Source organism: Fukomys damarensis, unplaced genomic scaffold, assembly GCF_012274545.1.
Source record: "Fukomys damarensis isolate Sample0158 unplaced genomic scaffold, DMR_v1.0_HiC HiC_scaffold_16, whole genome shotgun sequence".
In the NCBI taxonomy this organism is placed as follows: Eukaryota; Metazoa; Chordata; class Mammalia; order Rodentia; family Bathyergidae; genus Fukomys; species Fukomys damarensis.
In genome coordinates, this window is record NW_022900928.1 from 30,434,773 (window position 1) to 30,456,051 (window position 21,279).

Here is a 21,279-nt window from a genome sequence, read left to right on the forward strand (position 1 = left end):
TCATCTTTGACAAAGGAGCTGACCATCCCCACTGGAGGAAGGATGGCCTCTTTAATAAATGGTGTTGGAAAAACTGGTTCTCAACCTGCCAAAGATTAAAACTAGACCCTTATCTTTCACCATGCACTAAATTAAAATCCAAGTGCATTAAAGATCTAAATATTAAAACAGAAACACTAAACTTGCTGGAAGATAAGTTAGGCAGAACTCTGGAAGACATTGGCATAGGAAAAGACTTTATGAAGAAATCCTCGGTAGCACAGGAGCTAGCTGAAAAAAATCAACAACTGGGATTTCATCTTATTAAAAAGCTTCTGCAGTGCAAAAGAAACCACAAACAGAACTAAGAGACAACCTACAATGTGGGAAAATATTTTTACCAGCTGTTCCTCAGAGAAAGGACTATTATCTAGAATACATAAAGAACTCGAAAAAATCAGGCCACCCAAATATAAAGATCTGATTACAAAATGGGCATCTGAAATGAACAGACATTTCTCAGACAAAGAAATAAAAGCAGCAAGTAAATATATGAAAAAATGTTCCACATCACTGGTCAATCGAGAGATGCAGATGAAAGCAACACTGAGATTCCACCTCACCCCACAAAGAATGGCTGCTATCAAGAAATCACACAATAACAAATGTTGGTGTGGTTGTGGGGAGAAAGGAACCCTTCTCCATTGTTGGTGGGAGTGCAGAATGGTGCAACCACTATGGACATCAATATGGAGATACCTCAAAGAGCTGGGACTAGAGGTTCCATTTGACCCAGCCATCCCTCTGCTGGGTATCTTTCCAAAAGAATTAAAAGAATCATACCATAGTGATATATGCACACTCATGTTTACAGTGGCACAGTTTGTAATAGCTAAAATGTGGAAACAGCCCATTTTCCCATCAGTTGGAAACTGGATAAAGAAGATGTGGTTTTTCTATAAAATGGAATACTACTCAGCCATAAAGAATGAGAAATTAGATTCATTCATAGGAAAATGGATACACTTTGAGGATATACTCCTAAGTGAAATAAATAAGTCACATATGTATAAATACCGAATAGTTTCTCTGGTGTGAATAAACTGTATTAGTGCATAAGATCTAATGAAATAACTGACATTGTGAAATGCGAAGAAAAGGTGTAGGGAAAGTGGCAAGGGTAGGGGAAAGGTAATAAGGGAAAAGAAAAAATATGAGAAAATGAAAAATGGAAATAAAGTACTTGTAAATGGGGAGGGGAAGAGGGGGTAAAGGGAGGGCAGGAACAAGGGGAAAAATGAGAACCAAGACCTGTCATGTGAAGTTACAGGATCCCAGTAATGAATGTAACTGTACTGTATACCTAGAATGTAACAATAAACTCAATAAAAGAGAAAAAAGACTCAAGTAATCTCTCTTTTTCTCTATGCAACTTCACTGTTATTTTCATTCCCCTCTTTCCATTTCTTCTCCCTCTTCCCCTCCCTTCCCTCCCTAAATAAGCTGTCCTTTCTTGCACATGTGAATAGCTCTACTTTGCTGTGCCCTTCTGCCATTATGTTTTTGCCTTGGAGCCAGCCAACCTGAAATGTCTGAAACTGTGAGCCCAAATAAATCTTTTCTTCTTTAAATTGTGTTTGTCAGGTATTTTGTTACAGCAAAAGAAATATAACTAATTGAAAATTGTTACCAGAGATGTGGGATTGTTGCTGTAAGTATACCTGACCTTGTGGCTCAGAATGTGAAAGAAGAAATTGGAGAATCAGGCTAAAGATGTCCTAGCAGTAGAGACTGACAGGCAATTCTGTTGGTTTCAGGAGACTGGAATGCTTAGAGGAATGTGGAAGGACTCATGAAGTTTCATATGGGAACGAGGATTCTATTGGGAATTAGACTAGAGGCCATTGGTGTTACATTCTAACAAAGAGTTTATCTACAGTTTGTCCACATCCTATGACTTAGTGTGAGGCTGAATGTAAAACTGTCATGAATATTGTTGGCTGCCATATCCTCAGTGAGAAATGGGAATAAATGACCTGAAATATTGAAAAAAAAAAAAAAAACCTCTGAGTTTTGCCAGAAAATGAGCTTGTGTAAAGCTCAACACCAAGAAACTGTGGTTGCTAAAGAAATTAGTATGATTAAAAGGCCAAGCCAGGCATGGTGGATACACTTGTAATCCCAGCAGTCTGGGAAGCTGAGGCAGGAGGGTCATGAGTTCAAATTTTTCCTGGGCAATTTAGTAACTTAGAAAAACCTTGTTTCAAAAAAATGAAAAAGGGATGAAGTCTCAGCTCAGTGCAAAAGCCCTGGGTTCAATCCCACAAAAATAAAACAAAACAAAAAACCCAAGTACTTTACACCAGGACAACAGAAAAAAAATTCCTCAAGGACATCTCAGTATTGGCCATTCTTCACCTATGGCAGGTCCAAGGGTATAAAAGTGCAAAGTTTGAAAGATGTTGCTTTGAGGAGAGCCCCAATGTACCCTGATCACTTAACAGTGTATAGGGAAGTGTTTGCCTGAGTTCTGCCTTCCAGGCACTCAGAGGCCACTGCACCCATGATCCAAAGAGACCTGGCTTATGCTCAAGCTGGTCACACACCTTGGCATGGTCCATGTGATTCTGGTTTTATAGGCACATAGAATGCAAGCATTATGGGGTCATGTATACTTTCACCCAGATTTCAGAGGAAGAGTTGGGAGGCCAGGAAATGTGTGACAGTGTTGAAGTCCCTGCCAGGAAACTGGAGAGGGCAATGCACGAAGCTGTGGGAGGCTGAAGCTGCAACAGAGACCCCAGGACGCTGGAGATTCCAGGAACATGGGATATCTACCAAGAAAAGCCAGAGGTAATGAGAAAAATTAGCCCAAGAGAACCCATGTGGGCTACAACCAGCAAGTCCACAGGAGCAAGGCTACATAAGCCCTCTAGAGCATACACCTTGCTAACATGTGGCCTGGATGTTGAACATGGAACTGCAGTATTTAATGTTTGCCCTATTGAGTTTTGATCTTGTTTTATCTGACTCTTTTCTACTCCCATATTCCTTCCTTTTGGAATGGAGATGTTGTGCCATTGTATCTTGAGAGTATGTGATTTGTTTTGTTTTTGTTTTTGTTTTTTTATAGAGGTTTACAGGTAAGAGCTGACGTGAGTCAGAAGTGACTTTGGGCTTGGACTTTAAAGCAATGTTGAAAATGTTAAAACTTTTGGGACTCTTGGAAATAGACTAAATATATTTTGCAATATGAGGTAGACTTAAGAATTTGGGGATGGGGTGGAGTGTTGTGGTTTAGATTTTTTTAAATGTCCCCCCAAAGGCTCATGTCTTCAGAAGTGGGGTTCTTGGGAAATAATTAAAGCATGAGGCACTAATCTCATGGATGGGTTAATCCACTGATGAGTTCGTATTTGAATGTGCTGTTAGAAGGCAGGGTTTAGTTTGGGAAAGTAGACCCTGGGGACATAACCTGAAAGGGTATAATCTTGCACCCAGCCCGTTCCTCTCCCTTTGACATTTTCTTTATCTCTCTGCTTCTCAGCCACCATGAGGTGAGCAGCTTTCCACCTCCATGAGCTCCCACCATGATGTCTCTCCCTTTGAACTAATCATGGACTGAAACCTCTTAAACCACGAGCCAAAATAAACCTTTTCCCCTTTAAAAAAATTGCTAGACCAGAGAATAGAAATGGAGTGAAACCATGATGTCCATAATGTTCATAATCTCAATTACCTCTACAAAGACCTTTTATCATTAATGGTAACATATTTGTAGGTTCTAGGAATCAGAGCATGGACGTCTTTGGGAGGCCATTATTCTGCCTACCACACATCCTTCTTCAAAGAGACCTAACAATCCTAAAAGTGTGTTCTCTTAATGAGAGAGCTTCAAAATGCATGCTGCAAAAACTAATAAATCTCAAAGGAAGAGTAACAAATCAACTTCATGATGCCTCATAAGTAACTGAAAGAACAAATAGATAGGAAATGAATAAAAATAGAAGACAATTTAAACAACATGATCTCTCAACTGGAGTAATGATATTTATAGAATGCTCTACCCAACAATTGTAGAATGTACATTCTTGTCACATGCACATGGAATAAGTTTTGTCAAGACATGCCATAATCTGGATTATATAATAAATCTTAATAAACATAAAATAATAGAAGTCATATAATAAGTATTCAGGTAAGAACAGAATTAAACCAGCAAGGAATTATAAAAATATCTGAAAAATCCCAAATTTTTGAAAATGTTAAGAAACATATTACTGGATTAAGGAAGAAAGCTGAAAGGAAGTTTAAAAATATTTCTAATGAGCCATGGTGCCAAGTGTCTGCAATCCCAGCACACTGGGAAGTGGAGGCAGAACACTTGCAAGACTAGCCTGCTTTAGTGATTTAGAGAGACTCTGTTTCAAAATAAAAAATTGTTAAAAGGCCAGGGCTGTAGTTTAGTACAAAGGCCCTGGATTCATTCCCCCGTACTGAAAAAAAAAATGCTAAACAAATAAAACTTAAAATACGGCATACCAAAACCTACAAATGAAGTTGAAGCAATATGTACAGGTATGCATACAATAATCTTTATATTCAGGAAGATTATTAATCAGTAATCTAAGCTTCCAACCTTAACAACTAGAAAAAGAAGACAAAATCAAATTCAACTCAAACAAAAGTAATAAAAATTTGAGCAGAAATTTATGAAATTAAAAGTAGAAAAAACAGAAAAACAATGGAATTAATCAGTTTCTTTGATTAAGATCAACATAATTGTTAAATCTCTAGTCAGATAGAAGAGAAGAGATTGCAAATTACCACAATCAGGATCTTAAAAGGATAATAAAGAAATACTATAGCTAAGCTTGGTGGCACACACCTGTAATCCCATCTACTTGGGAGGCTGAGGCTGGAGGATCACAAGTTCGAGGCCAGGTTAGGCAATTTAGCATGATTGTGTCTCAAAAAGAAGAGAGAGAGAGAGAGAGAGAGAGAGAGAGAGAGAGAGAGAGAGAGAGGAAGGAGGGAGGGAAGGAGAAAGGAAGAAAGAAAGAAAGAAGAGAGAGAGAAAGAAAGAAAGAGGGTAGGGATGTAGGCGTATTTCAGTGGTCTCTGGGTTAAATTCCAAGTACTAAAACCTCTTAAAATAATTATGTATTATATCACTAGAGCATTTATTCTTCTCCTTTGTGATATTGCTTACTGTAATAAATTAACCAGACTAATTCAGTTTGATGACATCAAGTGGTTCTTACTTTATTCCCATTCTTGTCTCAAGGTCTCTTAATAAGATACAGACCACAAAATGAAAAAGACTCAAAATCATGGTTGAAAATACTGTGACACATATGTATTAATATTGCAAAGAATAAACTCATGCAAACAGGTACGCCAGTGTAAGCTGACATTGCTCGCTCAAGTAGACACCCATCACTCTCTGTCCAGAAACTAAGACTTCCTGTGTTGAATTTTAGACTGGGAGCAGATAAGTTTGAGAAAGCATTCTGCCAGCCCAACTCAGAGCATGGTATTCACTGTAACAGACTGAAGACACGGATGGAGAGCAATCTAATCATGACTGTTCATTTTGAAATTTTATTGGTATTGTTTTAATTTTCTACTTTCTGGTGGGCATGTAAATAAGGCTTTATTTTCTTTCTTCCTGTCTTTCCTTCTTTCTTTCTTTTCTGTAGCAGGCTCCTCTGCCCAGTATTAGTGGGCTACAGTGGCACAAGCTTCCCGCCCCTCCATAATTCATCTGTGTTACACTGGAAGCAGCAGAGCTTGGCTGACTTCACTCCCAGTCAAGGTCAACTGACTCCAGCTAAATTCTTCCCCTCTGAATTAACCAATTGTTCTCTTTAGCAAAGATATATGTGTGTGCTCATTCTACAGTCCTGCCTACTCCATCATTGTTGTCAGCAGGTGTTCCCCAGGCCTGCCCAGCTTCCCCCTTCCCAAGCTTGTAATGAATAAACACTGGATGTCCTGGGAGTTCTTTATCCTTGCTGCCCAGAGCAGCTGAGATCAGCCCAAGACCCAGTTTCTCTCAAGTCTTTGTCTCTATTTCTTTTAATTCCCACTTTCCTATCTTGCAGATGTCATACCGGCTTGCAGAAGACCAGCACCACTGCAGGATTCTCTGGCAACTCCCATGACCCTTCCTTCCTTCCTTCCTTCCTTCCTTCCTTCCTTTCTTTCTCTTTCTTTCCTTCTTCTTTATTTCTTCCTTCCTTCCTCCCCACCCCCACTCTTTCTTTAATTTGGTTTTTTGAGACAAGGTCTCACTACATAATTCAGGCAGGCCTTGAACTTATTATGTAGCCTAGGAGGCTGGTCTCTAAATTGTGGCAATCCTCCTGCCTCAGGTGAACAAGACTTTAAAAATCTTTCTCTAACTCCTATGTTACGCTTACACAAAACACTCTTTGTATTAGCACCTATATCACCAACACTTTGAAATTCAAGAACACATACTTTTACTGCTTCTCTCTTTCATGGTAATGCAGTTCTCTCCACAGGTGTTACAGAAATCTATCCTCCTTTTCAATAGGCTATAACTTGTCAAATTGTGGCATCAAGGCCATAGCTAGAGGATCATATTTGATAATATATTCAACTTAATAAGGTATGACAAACCCCTTGTCCTCATTAAAGACACAGACATAACTGATGTTTGGGGAAAATGCTGATAAGCTTTCCTAAGTAAATCATCTGCTGTCTGTCGTACACTGTTCCAGCATTACAGGTAATAAGGAAGGTCACAGTCTAGCATGAAAAGGAGAGAGAATTTGCCTATATTTATAGGTGAAATTCAGTGAAGATGAGTTTTTTATTTTGTAAATAAATTATAAAAAAGATCTCTGAAGTAGTATTACTAAAAGTGAAACTAGAGTCCCTACATAATCTCTAGAATATAATTTAATAGCCTTAGCAGTTGTTTAGCATAATCTGATCTCTAAATCTGCTGATTATACAAGGAATCATGTGTGTTAGCTGACCCTTCTTACTGCACCTACATAAATTAATAAAGTCAAATAGCAATATTAACATAAGACCAGCCTCTAAGTAACAAGTTATGATCACAAGATGGGATTGTTATTCAAAGCTTAGAGATAAAGTAAAAAGTTGACAACTTGTCATTATATCATAGCAGAGCCCTCTTCAGCCCACCTGCAGGCTGATTCTCAGGGAAATATACCTTTGTTTGAATTACTCTTTACTACCAACTAGTACTCGTGTGAATTACATGGCTCAGGTCATTCAAGGTAAGACGTTAACTTGTAGAAAACTGATAAAAACAAATTACTCTGTCCAATAAAGATGCCTTTTTGTGGAAGAAACCCCCAAGTTTACAGTTTTACTGTCAGTAAATTAACTAAACTTGTATCTAATTTGGCAATCTACTTTCAGTTTAGTTTCACTGACTACGCGCGGGATGGTCCTCACTTCTCTTGATTTTTCCTTCTCTATCCTTCTATCTCCTTTATACACACATACGCGTACACACGCGCACACACACACGTCACGTGTCCTAGTATAACATATTTCTGAAACATAATCACCACTGCCATGGTTCCCCTTAGGAACAATCTCCCCTTTGCAAAAATGGTAATGTCTCATGAAATATCTATTATCTGAATTCCTCAAGGGGAATCATTCACTCTTGCCTCAAAATTACACTGTACATAATATGTGATTTGTATTTTACTGCACCTATTATTAGCTTATCTTCTTCCAGAATTCCTCATCTTTATGTCTCAGACTGAGTTAGAAGTTGTTCTTCTGTGCTCCTGAAGCAACCTGAAATTAACTTTAGTTTGGCACTTACCACGATGTATTGTAAATGTTTCTTATGCTAATCTGAATTCTATTAGGGATGGAGGTATGCTTTTTCACCATTATATTCCACTTGCCTAGTACCCAGTAGGTACTCAATAAATACTTGCTGAGTGACAACAAGGAATCAAGAATAATTATGTATCCTAGTCTGCCTCAGCTGTAGGAGTGTGAGGTCAAAAGGCCCTGGAAAATGCTACCTACATGGTAGACATACATCAAAAGTTACCAAATACTTAGGTAAAAGGGAATTATATGACAAGAGTAAGTTTACAAGTTTCTATTCAGACTTTCTGGTGAAGGTTGAAAGCAACAATCACTGACTGCCTTACCAGAAAAGCCCTACTGCCAATGCTATGGTCCTGCTACCAAACTAGGAAGAAATGGAGTGCACACTATCTTCACCTCTGGCCTTTATCTCCAAGGGCAGCACATGAACCCATACAGAAGAGGAATCCAATCAAGCTTGCGAAACTGGGGAATGTGTCTTACCCCTGGCCGTACGAACCATTCACCGGCATTCAGAGTTGACAAGGTGCTCCAGTTGAAGGAGGAAGGGTGGTTAGAGGCAGCCTCTGGCATGGCCTCTCTGATGTTGGTTGTTCTTCTCAAGTCATAGTCATGCATGAGAAAAGGCACTTGATCAAAACTGCAGGCAGGGGACAGGGAGGGTAAGGGATGAATAAGCTGAACTTAGTTATTTTGGCAGGCAGAATCCCCAGAAAGCCCTTCAAGGTGTCATGATTTTACTAGGGCTCTTTATTCCCTCATATCTCAGCAACCGACTTTGATGTGGATATTTTTCTACCCAGGGACCAATCTTTAATGTAATAATCATATTATTGATGGTAAAAGAGTAACTTCCCTATTCAGAAGCCCTCTGGCATGAGGAAAGCAGCAGGTAGAATCGTGGCTTGAGAATAAGGTGAACGGGGTGGGGCCGAGGCAGGGCCTGAGGTCCAGAGGACCAGGCTTCCATACAATCTTTCTTGTGTTTTTCTGACCCCTTTCCCAGGTATGTATCTGCCCTAAGCATTTCTAGTCCTAGACACTCCCCCATCTGATAGTATTACTAGACAAGTTCCTGGTTCTATCATCTACTCTTTGGTTTGGATAGTTCATAATTTTATGAAACTCTCTTATCTTTTCTAATTAAAATACTTATGAAGAAAATATCTAAAATGGCCATAAGGAAGTAGAGATTGAAATTTACTCTTCTGCCCCAAACAACTAAATAACTTGACAAAATAAAGGAAATAAGTAATCAATGAGTCCCAAGATGGATAAGTGCAAGAGTATATAGACCCAACTGTACTAAGGATTATTATAACTGGTTAAAAACTGACATAAGTTTCAAAAGTAGCTGGGATAGGGTGTAGGCATATGTAGAAAGGAAGGCAGATAAGCATATAACAGGCTTCTCATAAACAATTAAACAAGGAAAAACTACAGAACACTTTTACATCTTTTTCTTAGTGCATGTGGATATGTATATCAATATACTTTGGCAGGTTCACAAAGGCATGTAAAATAATTTTTCATTCCTTACCACCTCTCTTGCCCCATGGGGGGGATTCAAGGTGTAGAATACATTTTGATTATATCCATCTCCCTTATTACCAGCCCTTACACTCCTTTCTCTCCCCGATTCCCTTCCTCTTGTCTAACAACAGTCTCCCGTCTACTAACTTGTCATTTTTAAATATGTTTATATTCCACATTTTGGGGAGAATATATGATATATGTGTTTCTGACCCCTGGCTTATTTCACTCAACATCATGATCTCCAGATCCATCCATTTTCATGAAAATTACAGGATTTCATTCTTCTGGCTAAATAATACTCCATTGTGTATATATACGTTTGCTTTATCCACTCATCTGTTGATGAGCGCCAGACTGGTTTCATATCTAAGCTATTGTGAATCGTGTTGCAAAATGGGTATGCAGATATCTCTAGAGTATGCTGACTTTTTCTTCAGACTAGTATAGGTGTATCAAATGGTAGCTCTATATTTCAGTTTTTGAGAAACCTCTATACTGACTTCCATAGTGGCTGTACTAATTACACTCCCACCAGCAGTGCAGAAGGCTTCTTTATTCCTGCATCCTCTTGTTATTATTTCCTTTGCTATTTGAGTCCTGCTTAAGGAACTGCCATGGCTTCAAGCATTTCCCCTATGTTTTCTTTCATCAGTTTCAATTTTTCAGGTCCTATACGTAGGTCTTTGGTACATTTTGAAATGATTTTTGTACAGGTTGAGAGATAAGGATCTAGTTTCAATGTTCTACAAGTGTATATTCAATTTTATCAGCATCACTTATTAAAGATGCTGTCTTTTCTCTGATGTATATTTTTGGTTCCTTTATCCAGAATCAAATGGTTGTCACTGTGGGCTTGTTTCTATGTCCTCCGTTCTGTTTCATTGGTCTATATGTCTATTTTTGTCCCCCTACAATGCTTTTTTGTTGTTATTGTTACTATGGCTTTGTAGAATAATTTGAAATTGGATACTGTTATTATGATACCTTCAACCTTGCTCTTTTTGCTTAAGGTTACTGTGGCTATTCTCTTTTTTGTGTTTCTGTATGAATTGAGGATTTTCTTTTCTAGTAGAACTACATATTTTAAATGCTAAAAGAAAAGAACAACTTAGAATTATATACGCAGCAAAAATATTCTCTAGAAATGAAGAGAAATCAAAACAATTTCATACCAACAAAAAGCAGGATAATTAATTTCCAGTATTCCCTCACAATAAGAAAAATTAAAAGAAATTATTAGGCAAAAAGAGAAATAATTCAAGTAGAAACTTGGATCTATGTAAAAAAATAAGAATGTCAAAACTGAAAATTTATGATTAAATGTTACAAAGTTTTAAAATATTTTTAAATCTTTTAAAAATAAAATTCTTTACCTAAAGCAAAAATAAGTAAAGATATATGGTGAGCATCATGATAGCACCAGGTTAGATAATGGGAAAGGGAAAATGATAATACACCTCTCAGCAACTTGTATTTTATTTTAAAATGTATAGCCCTGAAGAGATGAGTTAATGATGGTATTATAAATTCTAGCATAATCCCTAGAAAAAAAGAAAGGTATAACTAATAAGCCAACACCATAATCAAAGTCCTAAAATTTTCTCCATTAGTCCAAAAGGAAGCAGGAAAAGAGAAAACAAATAATAAAATCATATTCACTCAACTCAGGTATAAAATTGAAGGAGTGGCAGAAAAAGTCAATAATTACAATAAATATTCTTCTAAATGTAATATTTTAAAATAAAAGTTAATGTAAAACTCCATGATAAGTATAACTTACAAATTTAAATATAGACAGGAATGGTATTACCAATTTCCACTTTTATTTCAGGCTATAATTTGGCTTGGCATTGAATTTTTGACATTTTTTGACATTTCATTGAATTTTTGACTTTTTTATCATAGATGTTGAACAATAGACAACAACTAAAGAAATTACTAGCCACACACACACTTATTAGGTGCAACATTTCAATTTTTTTCTCTTAAAAAGTTAAAAAAGACACTGAGTGGAGGGAATAGGTAGCAGGCCAACTTAGCTTTCATGGACTCCCAGTGACTGCTGGCAAGATTTCTCCTTTTACTCCATGCAGTGAGGTCAACATTGCTCCAGGGTCTGAGGGTTGCATAAGCAAGCCCAGAAAATCCAACTGGGTTCTCCAGGGAGGTATATGAGTGGCTGGACATCCATGCTAAAACTTTTACTAGAGGAATGGAGATAATGATCTGTGTATGGAATCTTACCAGGGCCCCCCATAGCTTTCTCTCAGATGCATTACAGCTATTTACATTTAACATTTGTTTCTGAGGAATAGACATACCACCTGCTTTTTAAATGTTTCTCAACAGTATGTTCAAATGAAAATTTCATGCAACCAATACATTCATTTCCTTCTGCATGTATGGTGTATTATTCAGCTTTCCCATTACTAGAACATAATACTCAATATCCCCAGCTTAAAGCATAGGTTTAAAAACTCATAATTTTGGAGGGTTCAGTACATGGCTGTCAGGCTTCAAAGTGGAAGGGCATGGCAAGACAAAGCTACTTAGTTCATTGTGGCAAGGAAGCATAGCAGAGAACAGTGCCAGGGGTGAGAAGAAGGGGTAACATAGACCCCAAGGCTATACTTCCAAGTGTCACCCAGACACATCTAGAAGTGTACTCCACCAATCCAATAGATGGATCACAAAGCCAGTCAGTTGACACTCCATCCTAACCATCACATATGGAATGTATATACAGTGGACCTTTGACTTAAAAACTCAATTTGTTTGTGAGGGATGGGTGTAACTCAAGTTGGTTGTAAGTCAAGACTATTTTTCCAAAAATAAAGAATGGAAATCCCCATAATGCATTGTGAACCTCCCAATGTACCCCTTAACTAACCTTTTCATAATAAAAATGGTTGTATAATGTGCATAATTTACCAGAAACACCAATAATTCCTAGTGTATTCACCAAGAAGTTATAAAATGTGCCTAGTTTACCAGAAACAACAATTTCATACTATACTCACCATTCAAGTTAACATCTCTGGCTTGCAGGAAGGGAGGATAAAATAGAAGGTAGTTATTGGTTGGAAGGAGAGTCCCCTTCCATAAGAACATCAGGAATCTGGCTCTTTGGTGTCCTTTCTCTCCTTGGGAGAGTCCTAGCCTACTAGGAACTGCTCCTGGCTTACTAGGACTCAACCTTTTCAGAACTAAAAACTGGCCTAAGCTTGTCTGTTTCTGTCTTGTCTTTTAACACTGCTCTGTGGTATGACATGTTACTGTCGTTAAGCAAGTAAATGCAACAATTGGTCTTTTCTCTGTCTGGGTGGGTCTTCTCTACAAATGTGTGTAGCTCTGTCCATTTTTTCAGATTTCCTTTATTTCAGAAGAACTTTGCTTCACTGATTGTTGATACTCCCCTTCCTCTTCAGAAAGCTCCTCCACTGCCATTCTCTGTTGCTCAGCCAGAAGCTGCTGAAGTGCCTCTGTAGAGAACTCCTCTTAGTGTTCCTCCACCAGTTAGTTCCTCAACATCATCACTGTCTACCTGCAGCCTATGGACTCTACTATGGAGACAATGTTATCAACCACAGGGTCAGTTGAAGGCTCAGGCTCCTTTACACAGCCTTCAAAGTCTCTCTCCTGTACAATTTTAGGCCACACTTTCTTCTCAGTGTCCTTAGAGAGACACTGACCCAGGATTTCTCAGTTAACCCCACACAGGAAAGGATGTTGTAATTTTCCTTCCAGAACTGTTTAAGTATTAAATCTGTATCTGAAACCACCTAGAAGCTTCAGGAACAGTTCCTTGGTGTATAGCTTCTTAGTTAGCTATAACCTGCTGGCCCATAGGCTGCAGTAGAGGAGTTGTATTAGGTGCAAGGAACTCGACTGAGAGCCATGGGAATTCTTCAGCCAATTCCTTCAAAGAAGGAGCAGGAGCATTGTCCAAGATGAGAGGAGCCTTGTGTGGTAAACCTCTGTCCCATAGATATTTAACAGTAGGATAGAAAGCCTCCCTGATCCACTCAAGAAAAAGTACACTTGTTACCCAGGCTTTTGCTTTAAATTGTCACATGATCCCTAGCCTACTCTTTATGATTTTATGTTTTCTGAACACTCTAGGGGTCTTAGAGTGATAAACCAAGAGAGACTTTATCTTGAGGTCACCACTTGCATTTGACACATAGCAAGAAGGGTAGCCTATCCTTCATAGGCTTATGGCCTGGCATTTTCTTCTCTTCCTGGGTAATCTATGTTCTACTGAGCATTTTATTCCAGAAAAACCAAGTTTCATCACAGTTGAAAACTTGAGAGCAAAAGCCATTTTTCTATGTCATTGTTTCAAAGTGGTTTATGTAATTTTCAGCAGCCCTTTTATCAGCACTGGCTGCTTCACTATGCCTAGTTATGCTACGAACCCCCATTCTCACTTTAAAGTTGTGAAATAATCCCTTATTGACACAAAATGTTCATTATCACTCATTGATGGATTATCCTTTACAAGATCTGTGTTCATAGCCCTAGCTTTTTCACAAATTATAGACTCAGATAGTCTAATAACCTGCCATCTGCCTTTCATTTATCCACACTAATCACAGCCTTTGTACCTTATCTAACACTGTTGATCATGACTTACTAATTTGATAACACTTTTAGCAATACTAGCTTCCTTCTACAAAGCTTTTCTCAGAAGATTGTCAAAATAGTGAATTTTTGACATGCTATACATATTACCGAGATTGGTCACACAAATGCCACTCTCATATTTTTCTACAATTTCCTTCTTCTTTTCTATTGTTACTGCTTTATTTATATTCTGTTCCTTTCTTAGCTTCTTTTCTAGCCTTTTTGGGGGCCATTTTGATATCAGTAATCATAACGATTATATAAAACACTGACTGACATCATGTTCACAAACATACACATCTGGGCTCAGATTGAAGCTTATGTATGCTTACATATGCTTTTCTAGCATCACAAGTCTTTGTTTACAACCTCACAAGTGGCTGGCATTAGGGTCACAACTCAAGACTTTGGTCATAAGTTAAAACTAAAATTCTGGCTGTAACCCAAGTTGTTTGTTTTTTACACTGGTCATAACTCGAGGGCCACTGTATTGCATTCCTTCTGTAGCTAAGGAAGCTAAATAAGCTTCAATTACCTGGACTTTTCCATGAATCTTATATTTTGGTGGGACTTCCAAATGTGAAATGTAATTAAAATTGTTTTACTCCTATTAATCTTGTGTTTAGTTTGTAGACCCACCAAAGAACTGAGAAGGATAAAAGCAAACAATAGTTCTTCTCCCTTCTCCTATGGCATAGTATAGGAATGTGGCATAAAAGAAGGTAACAATAAAAGAATAAGCTGGAGCAAGATATGGGGTCTGGGAAAGTTTTAAAATGTCAGGATGTATTATTCCTTAGGTTACCACATGCATGAACGCACACATGCATGCGTGTTTGTGTGTGTGTTTCTACATATTTAAAAAAAATTGATGGGATTCTTTTTTAAAATTTATATCCTGAGATGATTATAGATTCACATGGACTCATAAAAAATGATACAGAGAGATCCTTTATATACTTCACCTAACTTCCTCTAAAACTAATATTGTAACAGAATAGCTTCTGTCCCTAGCAGAATGTACACCCCCTTCCTTTTAACATCCATCCATAATCCTTTAATGTTCTAGCCCTTTGCCCAATATTCTAAATTCTAAAGAGAGTTATCATCTAAATAGTCAGTTGCTAAGATGATCTGTCTTTAGAACCCAGAACTACTGAAAACAGCATTTGTTGTGCTGGGACATAAAACATACAAGTTAACTTGAAGAAAAGTAATTTTTCTTTTCTCTGAAAAGAAAATGCAGGTGTTGGTCCTGCTGGAAGCCATAGTTCATGAAGATATTCTAGGGAGGAAGAAAAGGCAACAGGCACTCTAGAGAGGAAGAAGCTAAAATGCATAGACTTCCTGCTCATTTTTTCACTGTACCCCATTTTTCTCCTATAAAAGCTCTTCATGCCCCTGAGCTACCACCCCTTAAAGAGATCTGAGAAAAAAGAAGCTCCTGTATCTTCTTTGAAGCCAAATTTGAATAAACCTGATTTCTTCCACCAACCCCATCTTTGAAAATTTGGATCACTTCAAACAGTGAGCAGCATGGATGTTTGAATATGGTAACAAGTTTGGTGAGCCAGCCAGGAATTAAAGGGGTTCCCTTCTCCTGAGCAGCATGACCCTCTGGGTTCATACCAGGTGGGGGACTGGATCACTCAGGAAAAGGGGATTCAGTTCCTCATGGGGAGCTGAACTTGTGAGCTAAGATTCTTCTCTCCTACTCATAGCATTGGCTGTCTAGAAGTACTTTGTTGATGGAAGGAAATGATCTTTACGTTGTAGTGAGGCAATGAACTCCACCTGGGTAAGTCACAGTAGGAATGGATCATCTATCTATACTGTTTTTATGGTCTTGACTTAGCTATATGGATCTCACTTGGATCTGTCTGCAGTACTAGCTGGTGTGAGATAAGCTGTCTCCTCCATTTTGGAGGATTGACTAGCCATCTGGAGCTCACTAGAGTCATCTTTCAGTACCAGTTGGAGTGTGGAGGAGAAGCTCAGTTCTGATACCATCTAAGGGGCCTCTTAGGCCTATACTAGTTGACTGGACAGCATGCAGCTTTTATCCTAAGACTAAAAGGTAATTGATACACTATTGTAACACTGCAATGCCTGTGTGTGCATTACATTCTAATGAAAGATGGTCACTTGATAAATCTTTAAATTATCCTACTTTTCTGATAGAATATACCTGCTTTAATCCCAGCACTCTGGAAGGCTAAGGCAGGAGAATTGAAAGTTCATGCCCAGCCCGATCAACCTGGTGACTCAGTAAGATCATGTCTTAGAATATTTTTTTAAATTTTTAATGGCTAAGGGTATAGCTCAGTGTGAAGGCCCTGGTTTCATTCCCCAATACTGAAAAAAAAAACTTTTAAAACTGGAATTGTTTTGTCAAAGATCAGGTAAGCGGGATGAAATTTACTATATATAAGCTTTCATGTTATTGTACAATGGGTATTCTAAGGAAAAGGGAACTAAATTTATGGTTCAGAGAGGAGGGAAAGACTTCATTCCCTTCCTGGACAGTAAAACTCAGAAAGAAAGAGAAAATGAAGAAATTAGTCTTTTAAATGTTTTAAATCTCATAGACAATGAGACAGCCACTGGAATTGTGTCTCATCCACTATATGAAAGAGAGATGAGAACAATTGCTCTTTAATGACAAGAGCCAGTCATGACAACAACCTTACAATACTTCTGGACCTATAATGCCTCAGGGTTTGGAAAATTCCAGGTCTTTGGTGAGAGTTTAGCCAAAGACTTAAGAGATCTGCACTTGGAAGAGGAAGTCTTGCTGTAATATTTTAATAATTTTCTGATAGCAAGACCTGATTATGAAAAATTTCTATCTAACATCATTTGCTGCTACATTACCCTGCACTCTGTTCACACAAAGTACTATCCTATAAGGCTCAGATTTGTAATCAGGAGTAACTTACCTAGGTATTTCAATTAATGCAAGGAAAACGGACCTTAATGTCCAATTGGAAATAACCAATCACCAATATCAAAGTTCTTTTAAATAGAATGTAGCTGCAAGGGATTCTAAGCATGACAGGGTTCTGCTGAATTTAGGTTCCTACTCTTGGACTTACAGTTAAATTTCTTTACAAAACGGATTTGGAGCCCTTATACTGGACTGTTGAGTGCCAATGAGCATTTAACATAGTTCCAGAAAAATTAACATCAGTGCCAGCCTTAGCAATACCTAACACTCAAAATCCCTTCAAGTTGTTTGTTTATGAGAAACAGGGCATAAGTTTAGGGGCACTTTTCAGATGCTTAAGAGAATCTCAATTTATTTCTCCAAACAACTAGAACAGTCAAATAAACTATAACCACCCTGCCTCCTAGTGTTTGCAGCCACTTTTAATCTCTTACAAGTACAGAAAAGTTTACCTTTAGACAGTCTATTGTGGTGTTTATACCTCATTAATCACTGACTCTATTAGAATGAAAAGGAAGATACTGGATGATGGTGGGGCAAATGGGAAAATATCAGCTTATTTTGCTGGGCAAACTGAGCAACTAAACATTGTCTTGCAAACTGTCACAGCCCTAAATCCAGCCAGCCACCTTTCTCCCAATAATGGAAATTGACTCTGATTTCGAATATATCTGCTTAGAAATTCTCAAAAGAGTCTGTCTATTCAATCAGGCGTCATTTGCCAGATCAACCGTGGTAGCTCACAAGTGTGAACTACACAAAGACAAGAAGATTTGCAGAAGAAGTAGAGGGATGAGCTGCATATGCTATAGTAATGCTGGATAACATAATGGAAGCCTATGCCCTCCCAGTCAGCACCTCGGTGCAAAAGCTAAGTATATTTACTAAGGCTTTACAGAGGTAAATATCTGTACCAATTCCAAATATGTCTTTATTGCAGTACACACACACTGAGCTATTTGGGACAAAAAAAGACTATTAACTTGAAGAAATAAGGACATCAATCAACTGAGTAAAATAAGGGTCCTATTGGAGTGAACTGCCCAAGCAGCTATTATGCATTTCCCAGAACATCAAAAGGTTTGACTCCCGTGTGACTAGAAAAAATCAGTGAGCTAATAGATGTACAAAGCAAGGAGAAAGAGCTTTTTGGGACTTTGATATCCCACTTAGAACTGTCTAAAGCTTAAAACTCACTACACAGAGTGGGATGAGGATTGAGCCTAAGAATAGGGTTTTTCTAATATGAATTTTGACTTACTACAGAGAAGTAATAACCAAGAAATGTTTTTACTTCTAGAAGCTCTGGTGTATCTTCTTTTTTATTTTTATTTTTTTTTTCAGCTCAGACTAGCCTCAAACTTGTGGTGATCCTCCTGCCTCAGCCTCTTGAATTCTGGGATTACAGGTGTACGCCACTATGCCCAGCTAGTGTATCAAATTTAAAATACTACACGAAGGGACACATTATGGCAGGGCTGCACTAGCTGATTTAATATGGCCTTACTTGAAAAGTCCACACTTTCAAAAGACTGTGCAAAAAGGGTTACACAAGGATTCTATGCATGTACAAAAAATAACCCCCAAACAAAACACATTCTACCTATGAAAGGGGTACAACATAAAGAGTCATGTCCCTTTGTAGACTGGCAAATCAACTTCACTCAGATGTTCCAAACAGATGGCAATTTTACATTTGTATTAGTATTTATGAAACTTTCTCAGGTTGCACAGAGGCATATTAGGATTAATAAGTAGAACTGAGAAAACAACAGAAGTAATGAAATTCTTGTTTGAGGAAATTATTCCCAGGTTTGGACTACAAACCTCTAGTCAATGTGATTATGAGTTAGTTGTTTCTGAAGTCACCTCAAAGGTGACTAAAGCTTTACAAGTAACTTGAAAACTGAAATCAACCATACCTTAAAGAGGAAACCAGGTAAATTTTATCAAGAGATACATTTAAAATAAGATAAAATTTTGCTTACTGCTCTGCTCCAAATTAGGACGGTTTCCCTGAAGTGGATTAACATTAAATTGCTTTAAAAATTGTATATGGGAGATCCTTTCTAGCCTCTATGGTAGGTACCTCACCTTTTACCTTCAAAAAGGAAGCTAGGATTAAACAGTATGTACAACAATAGGTCAGCTATCAACTACTTTGCCTCAGTTTACTCTTTCCAGGTTTTCCCACCCCATGGATGACGACAAGGTACTAACAAAAATGTGGAAAATCCCAAGAGCCTGAAGAACAGCTGGCTGAAAAGTGGGAGGCTGCATATGATGTACCATTAACAACCCATGTTTCACTGAAGCTCACAGAAATAAAGATTCATCACCTTACAATAAAGCAAACCACTAGAGCAGCTCCCGCTTGAAGCTATCCCCAGCAGAATTACTTTAGCCTCCCCTCCCTAATTCTTTAACACCCTGCCCCTTTTACTCAGTATTTTATCTACAGTTTCTTTCTGCCTTTTTCTCTTTCTTTTCTTTTCTTTTTTTAATCTTATTGAGTTTACTGGTACTTTTTAAGTATACAGTACAGTTACATTCATCCTTGGGATCCTGTACCTTTACTCTGCCTTTTTCTTACTCTTAAAATTTACCTTTAAAATTTTGCATCTGGACAAATTATTATTTTTCTTAGTAAAATAAAATATATTCTTTTAAAATAGAAATGTTACTCCCCCTCTTTTTATAGAATTTCCCCAGTACTGTAAATTCTAAAGGGAAGTCTCACCTAAACAGACAGTATGTTAACGGCTAAATGATCTTTGTTTAAACCCAGAATATCCTGTGGGCTGTTAACACTCCTCCTTTCTTTAGCTGTAATTAAATAATGCAAAGCATGTCAATTAGCTTGCAGAAAAATAATGTGTCATTGTGAAAAGAACTTGTGGGTGCTAGCTCCAGGAAGTCTAGGTCCATGAAGATGTTCTAGGAAGGAAGAAATGGAGAAATACTGTATGATTTAAAGGGGAAGGCCCCACTCCAGGCATAGGTTTTTTTCTCACTATACCCCCCTTTTCTGCTATAAAAACCCTTCAAGACCCTGAGCTCTCTTAAGAGAGAGATTTAAGATTTAAAAAAGAGGCCAACTTTGAATAAATCTTGTTCTTTCATTAACTCCCATCTCAAATTATTGATCACTTTGAGCATCAGGTAACATGGACATTTGAATCTGGTAACATCTTGCATAACTTTACTTGTATTAGTCAGCTTTCTGTCACTGTGACAAAATACCTGGGAAAAACAACTTAAAAAGGAAAAGGTTTGTTTTGGTTCAGAGTTTCAGAGTTTTCAGCCCATGACTGACTGGTTCCATTGTTTAAAAAATAAAAAATAAAAGTATTTAGAAGTCAGGTTTTAAATTCAATCTGTGAATACTATAATGTTATAATAAGGAAATTGGCATTAATCAATATCACTGAACTTGTTCAGATTTTATTAGTTTTCTATGTACTTATTTGCATGTTTAGTTCTGTTAATTTTATCACATGTACAGATATAGACTAATAAAGAGATAAGAACTTTGCACTGCCTTTGATAGTTATAGCCACTGTCTCATTATTTCACCCTGGCAACTGCTGATTTTTCTGCATCATTCTAATCTTGTCATTTTGAAAGTGATCCATAAATGTACTCTTATCTAACTTTTCAAGATTAGCTTTATTCAAAAATATTTCCATGAGATCTATCCAAGTTGCACCATGTTTCAGTAGTCCATTCCTTTTCATTGTGGAGTAATATTTCATAATGTATGAATGAACAATAGCTTTTTGTTTAAACAGTTACCTCTTGGAGGGCTCTACTAGATTTGGACTTTTATGAATAAAGCCACTATGAAAAGTAAATGTTTTTGTATGAAGATTGTTTTCTTACTCTGGAATAAATGCATAGGAGTACATCTTCTGGGTGTTTGGTGCTGCAGTTTTGGCCTTGAATGTCCTCCAAAGGCCAATTGCTGAAGGCTTAATCCAACCTGTGGAGCTAGTGGAAGGTGTGGAACCTTTCAGAAGTGAGAGCCATTTAGAAATGGGAAGAAAGGAGCTAAAGGTGTAGGGAAGGTGGGATGGGTAGGGAAAGGGTAATAAGGGAAAAGAAAAAAATGTGAGATGATGAAAACATAAAAATAAAGTGTTTGTAGATGGGGAGGGGAGGAGGGGGTGAAGGGAGGGCAGGGGTAAGGGGAAAAAATGAGAATCAAGACTTGTCATGTAGAGGTACAAGATCCCAACAATGAATGTAACTGTACTGTATCCCTAAAATGTACCAATAAACTCAATTAAAGCGGAAAAAAAAAAAGAAGTGAGAGCTAGTGGGAGGAAGTTGAG

The 21,279-nt window shown here is 37.7% G+C and overlaps 1 protein-coding gene across 1 annotated transcript in view; it reads right to left on the bottom strand.

Moving 5' to 3' along the window:
- Gdpd4 (glycerophosphodiester phosphodiesterase domain containing 4) overlaps positions 1-21,279 on the bottom strand; it is a 101,799-nt gene that overhangs the window by 20,203 nt on the left and 60,317 nt on the right. Inside the window, exon 11 of the mRNA XM_033764239.1 lies at positions 8,320-8,476. Coding sequence (XP_033620130.1) covers positions 8,320-8,476 — 157 coding nt within the window. The remainder of the gene's footprint in view (positions 1-8,319; positions 8,477-21,279) is intronic.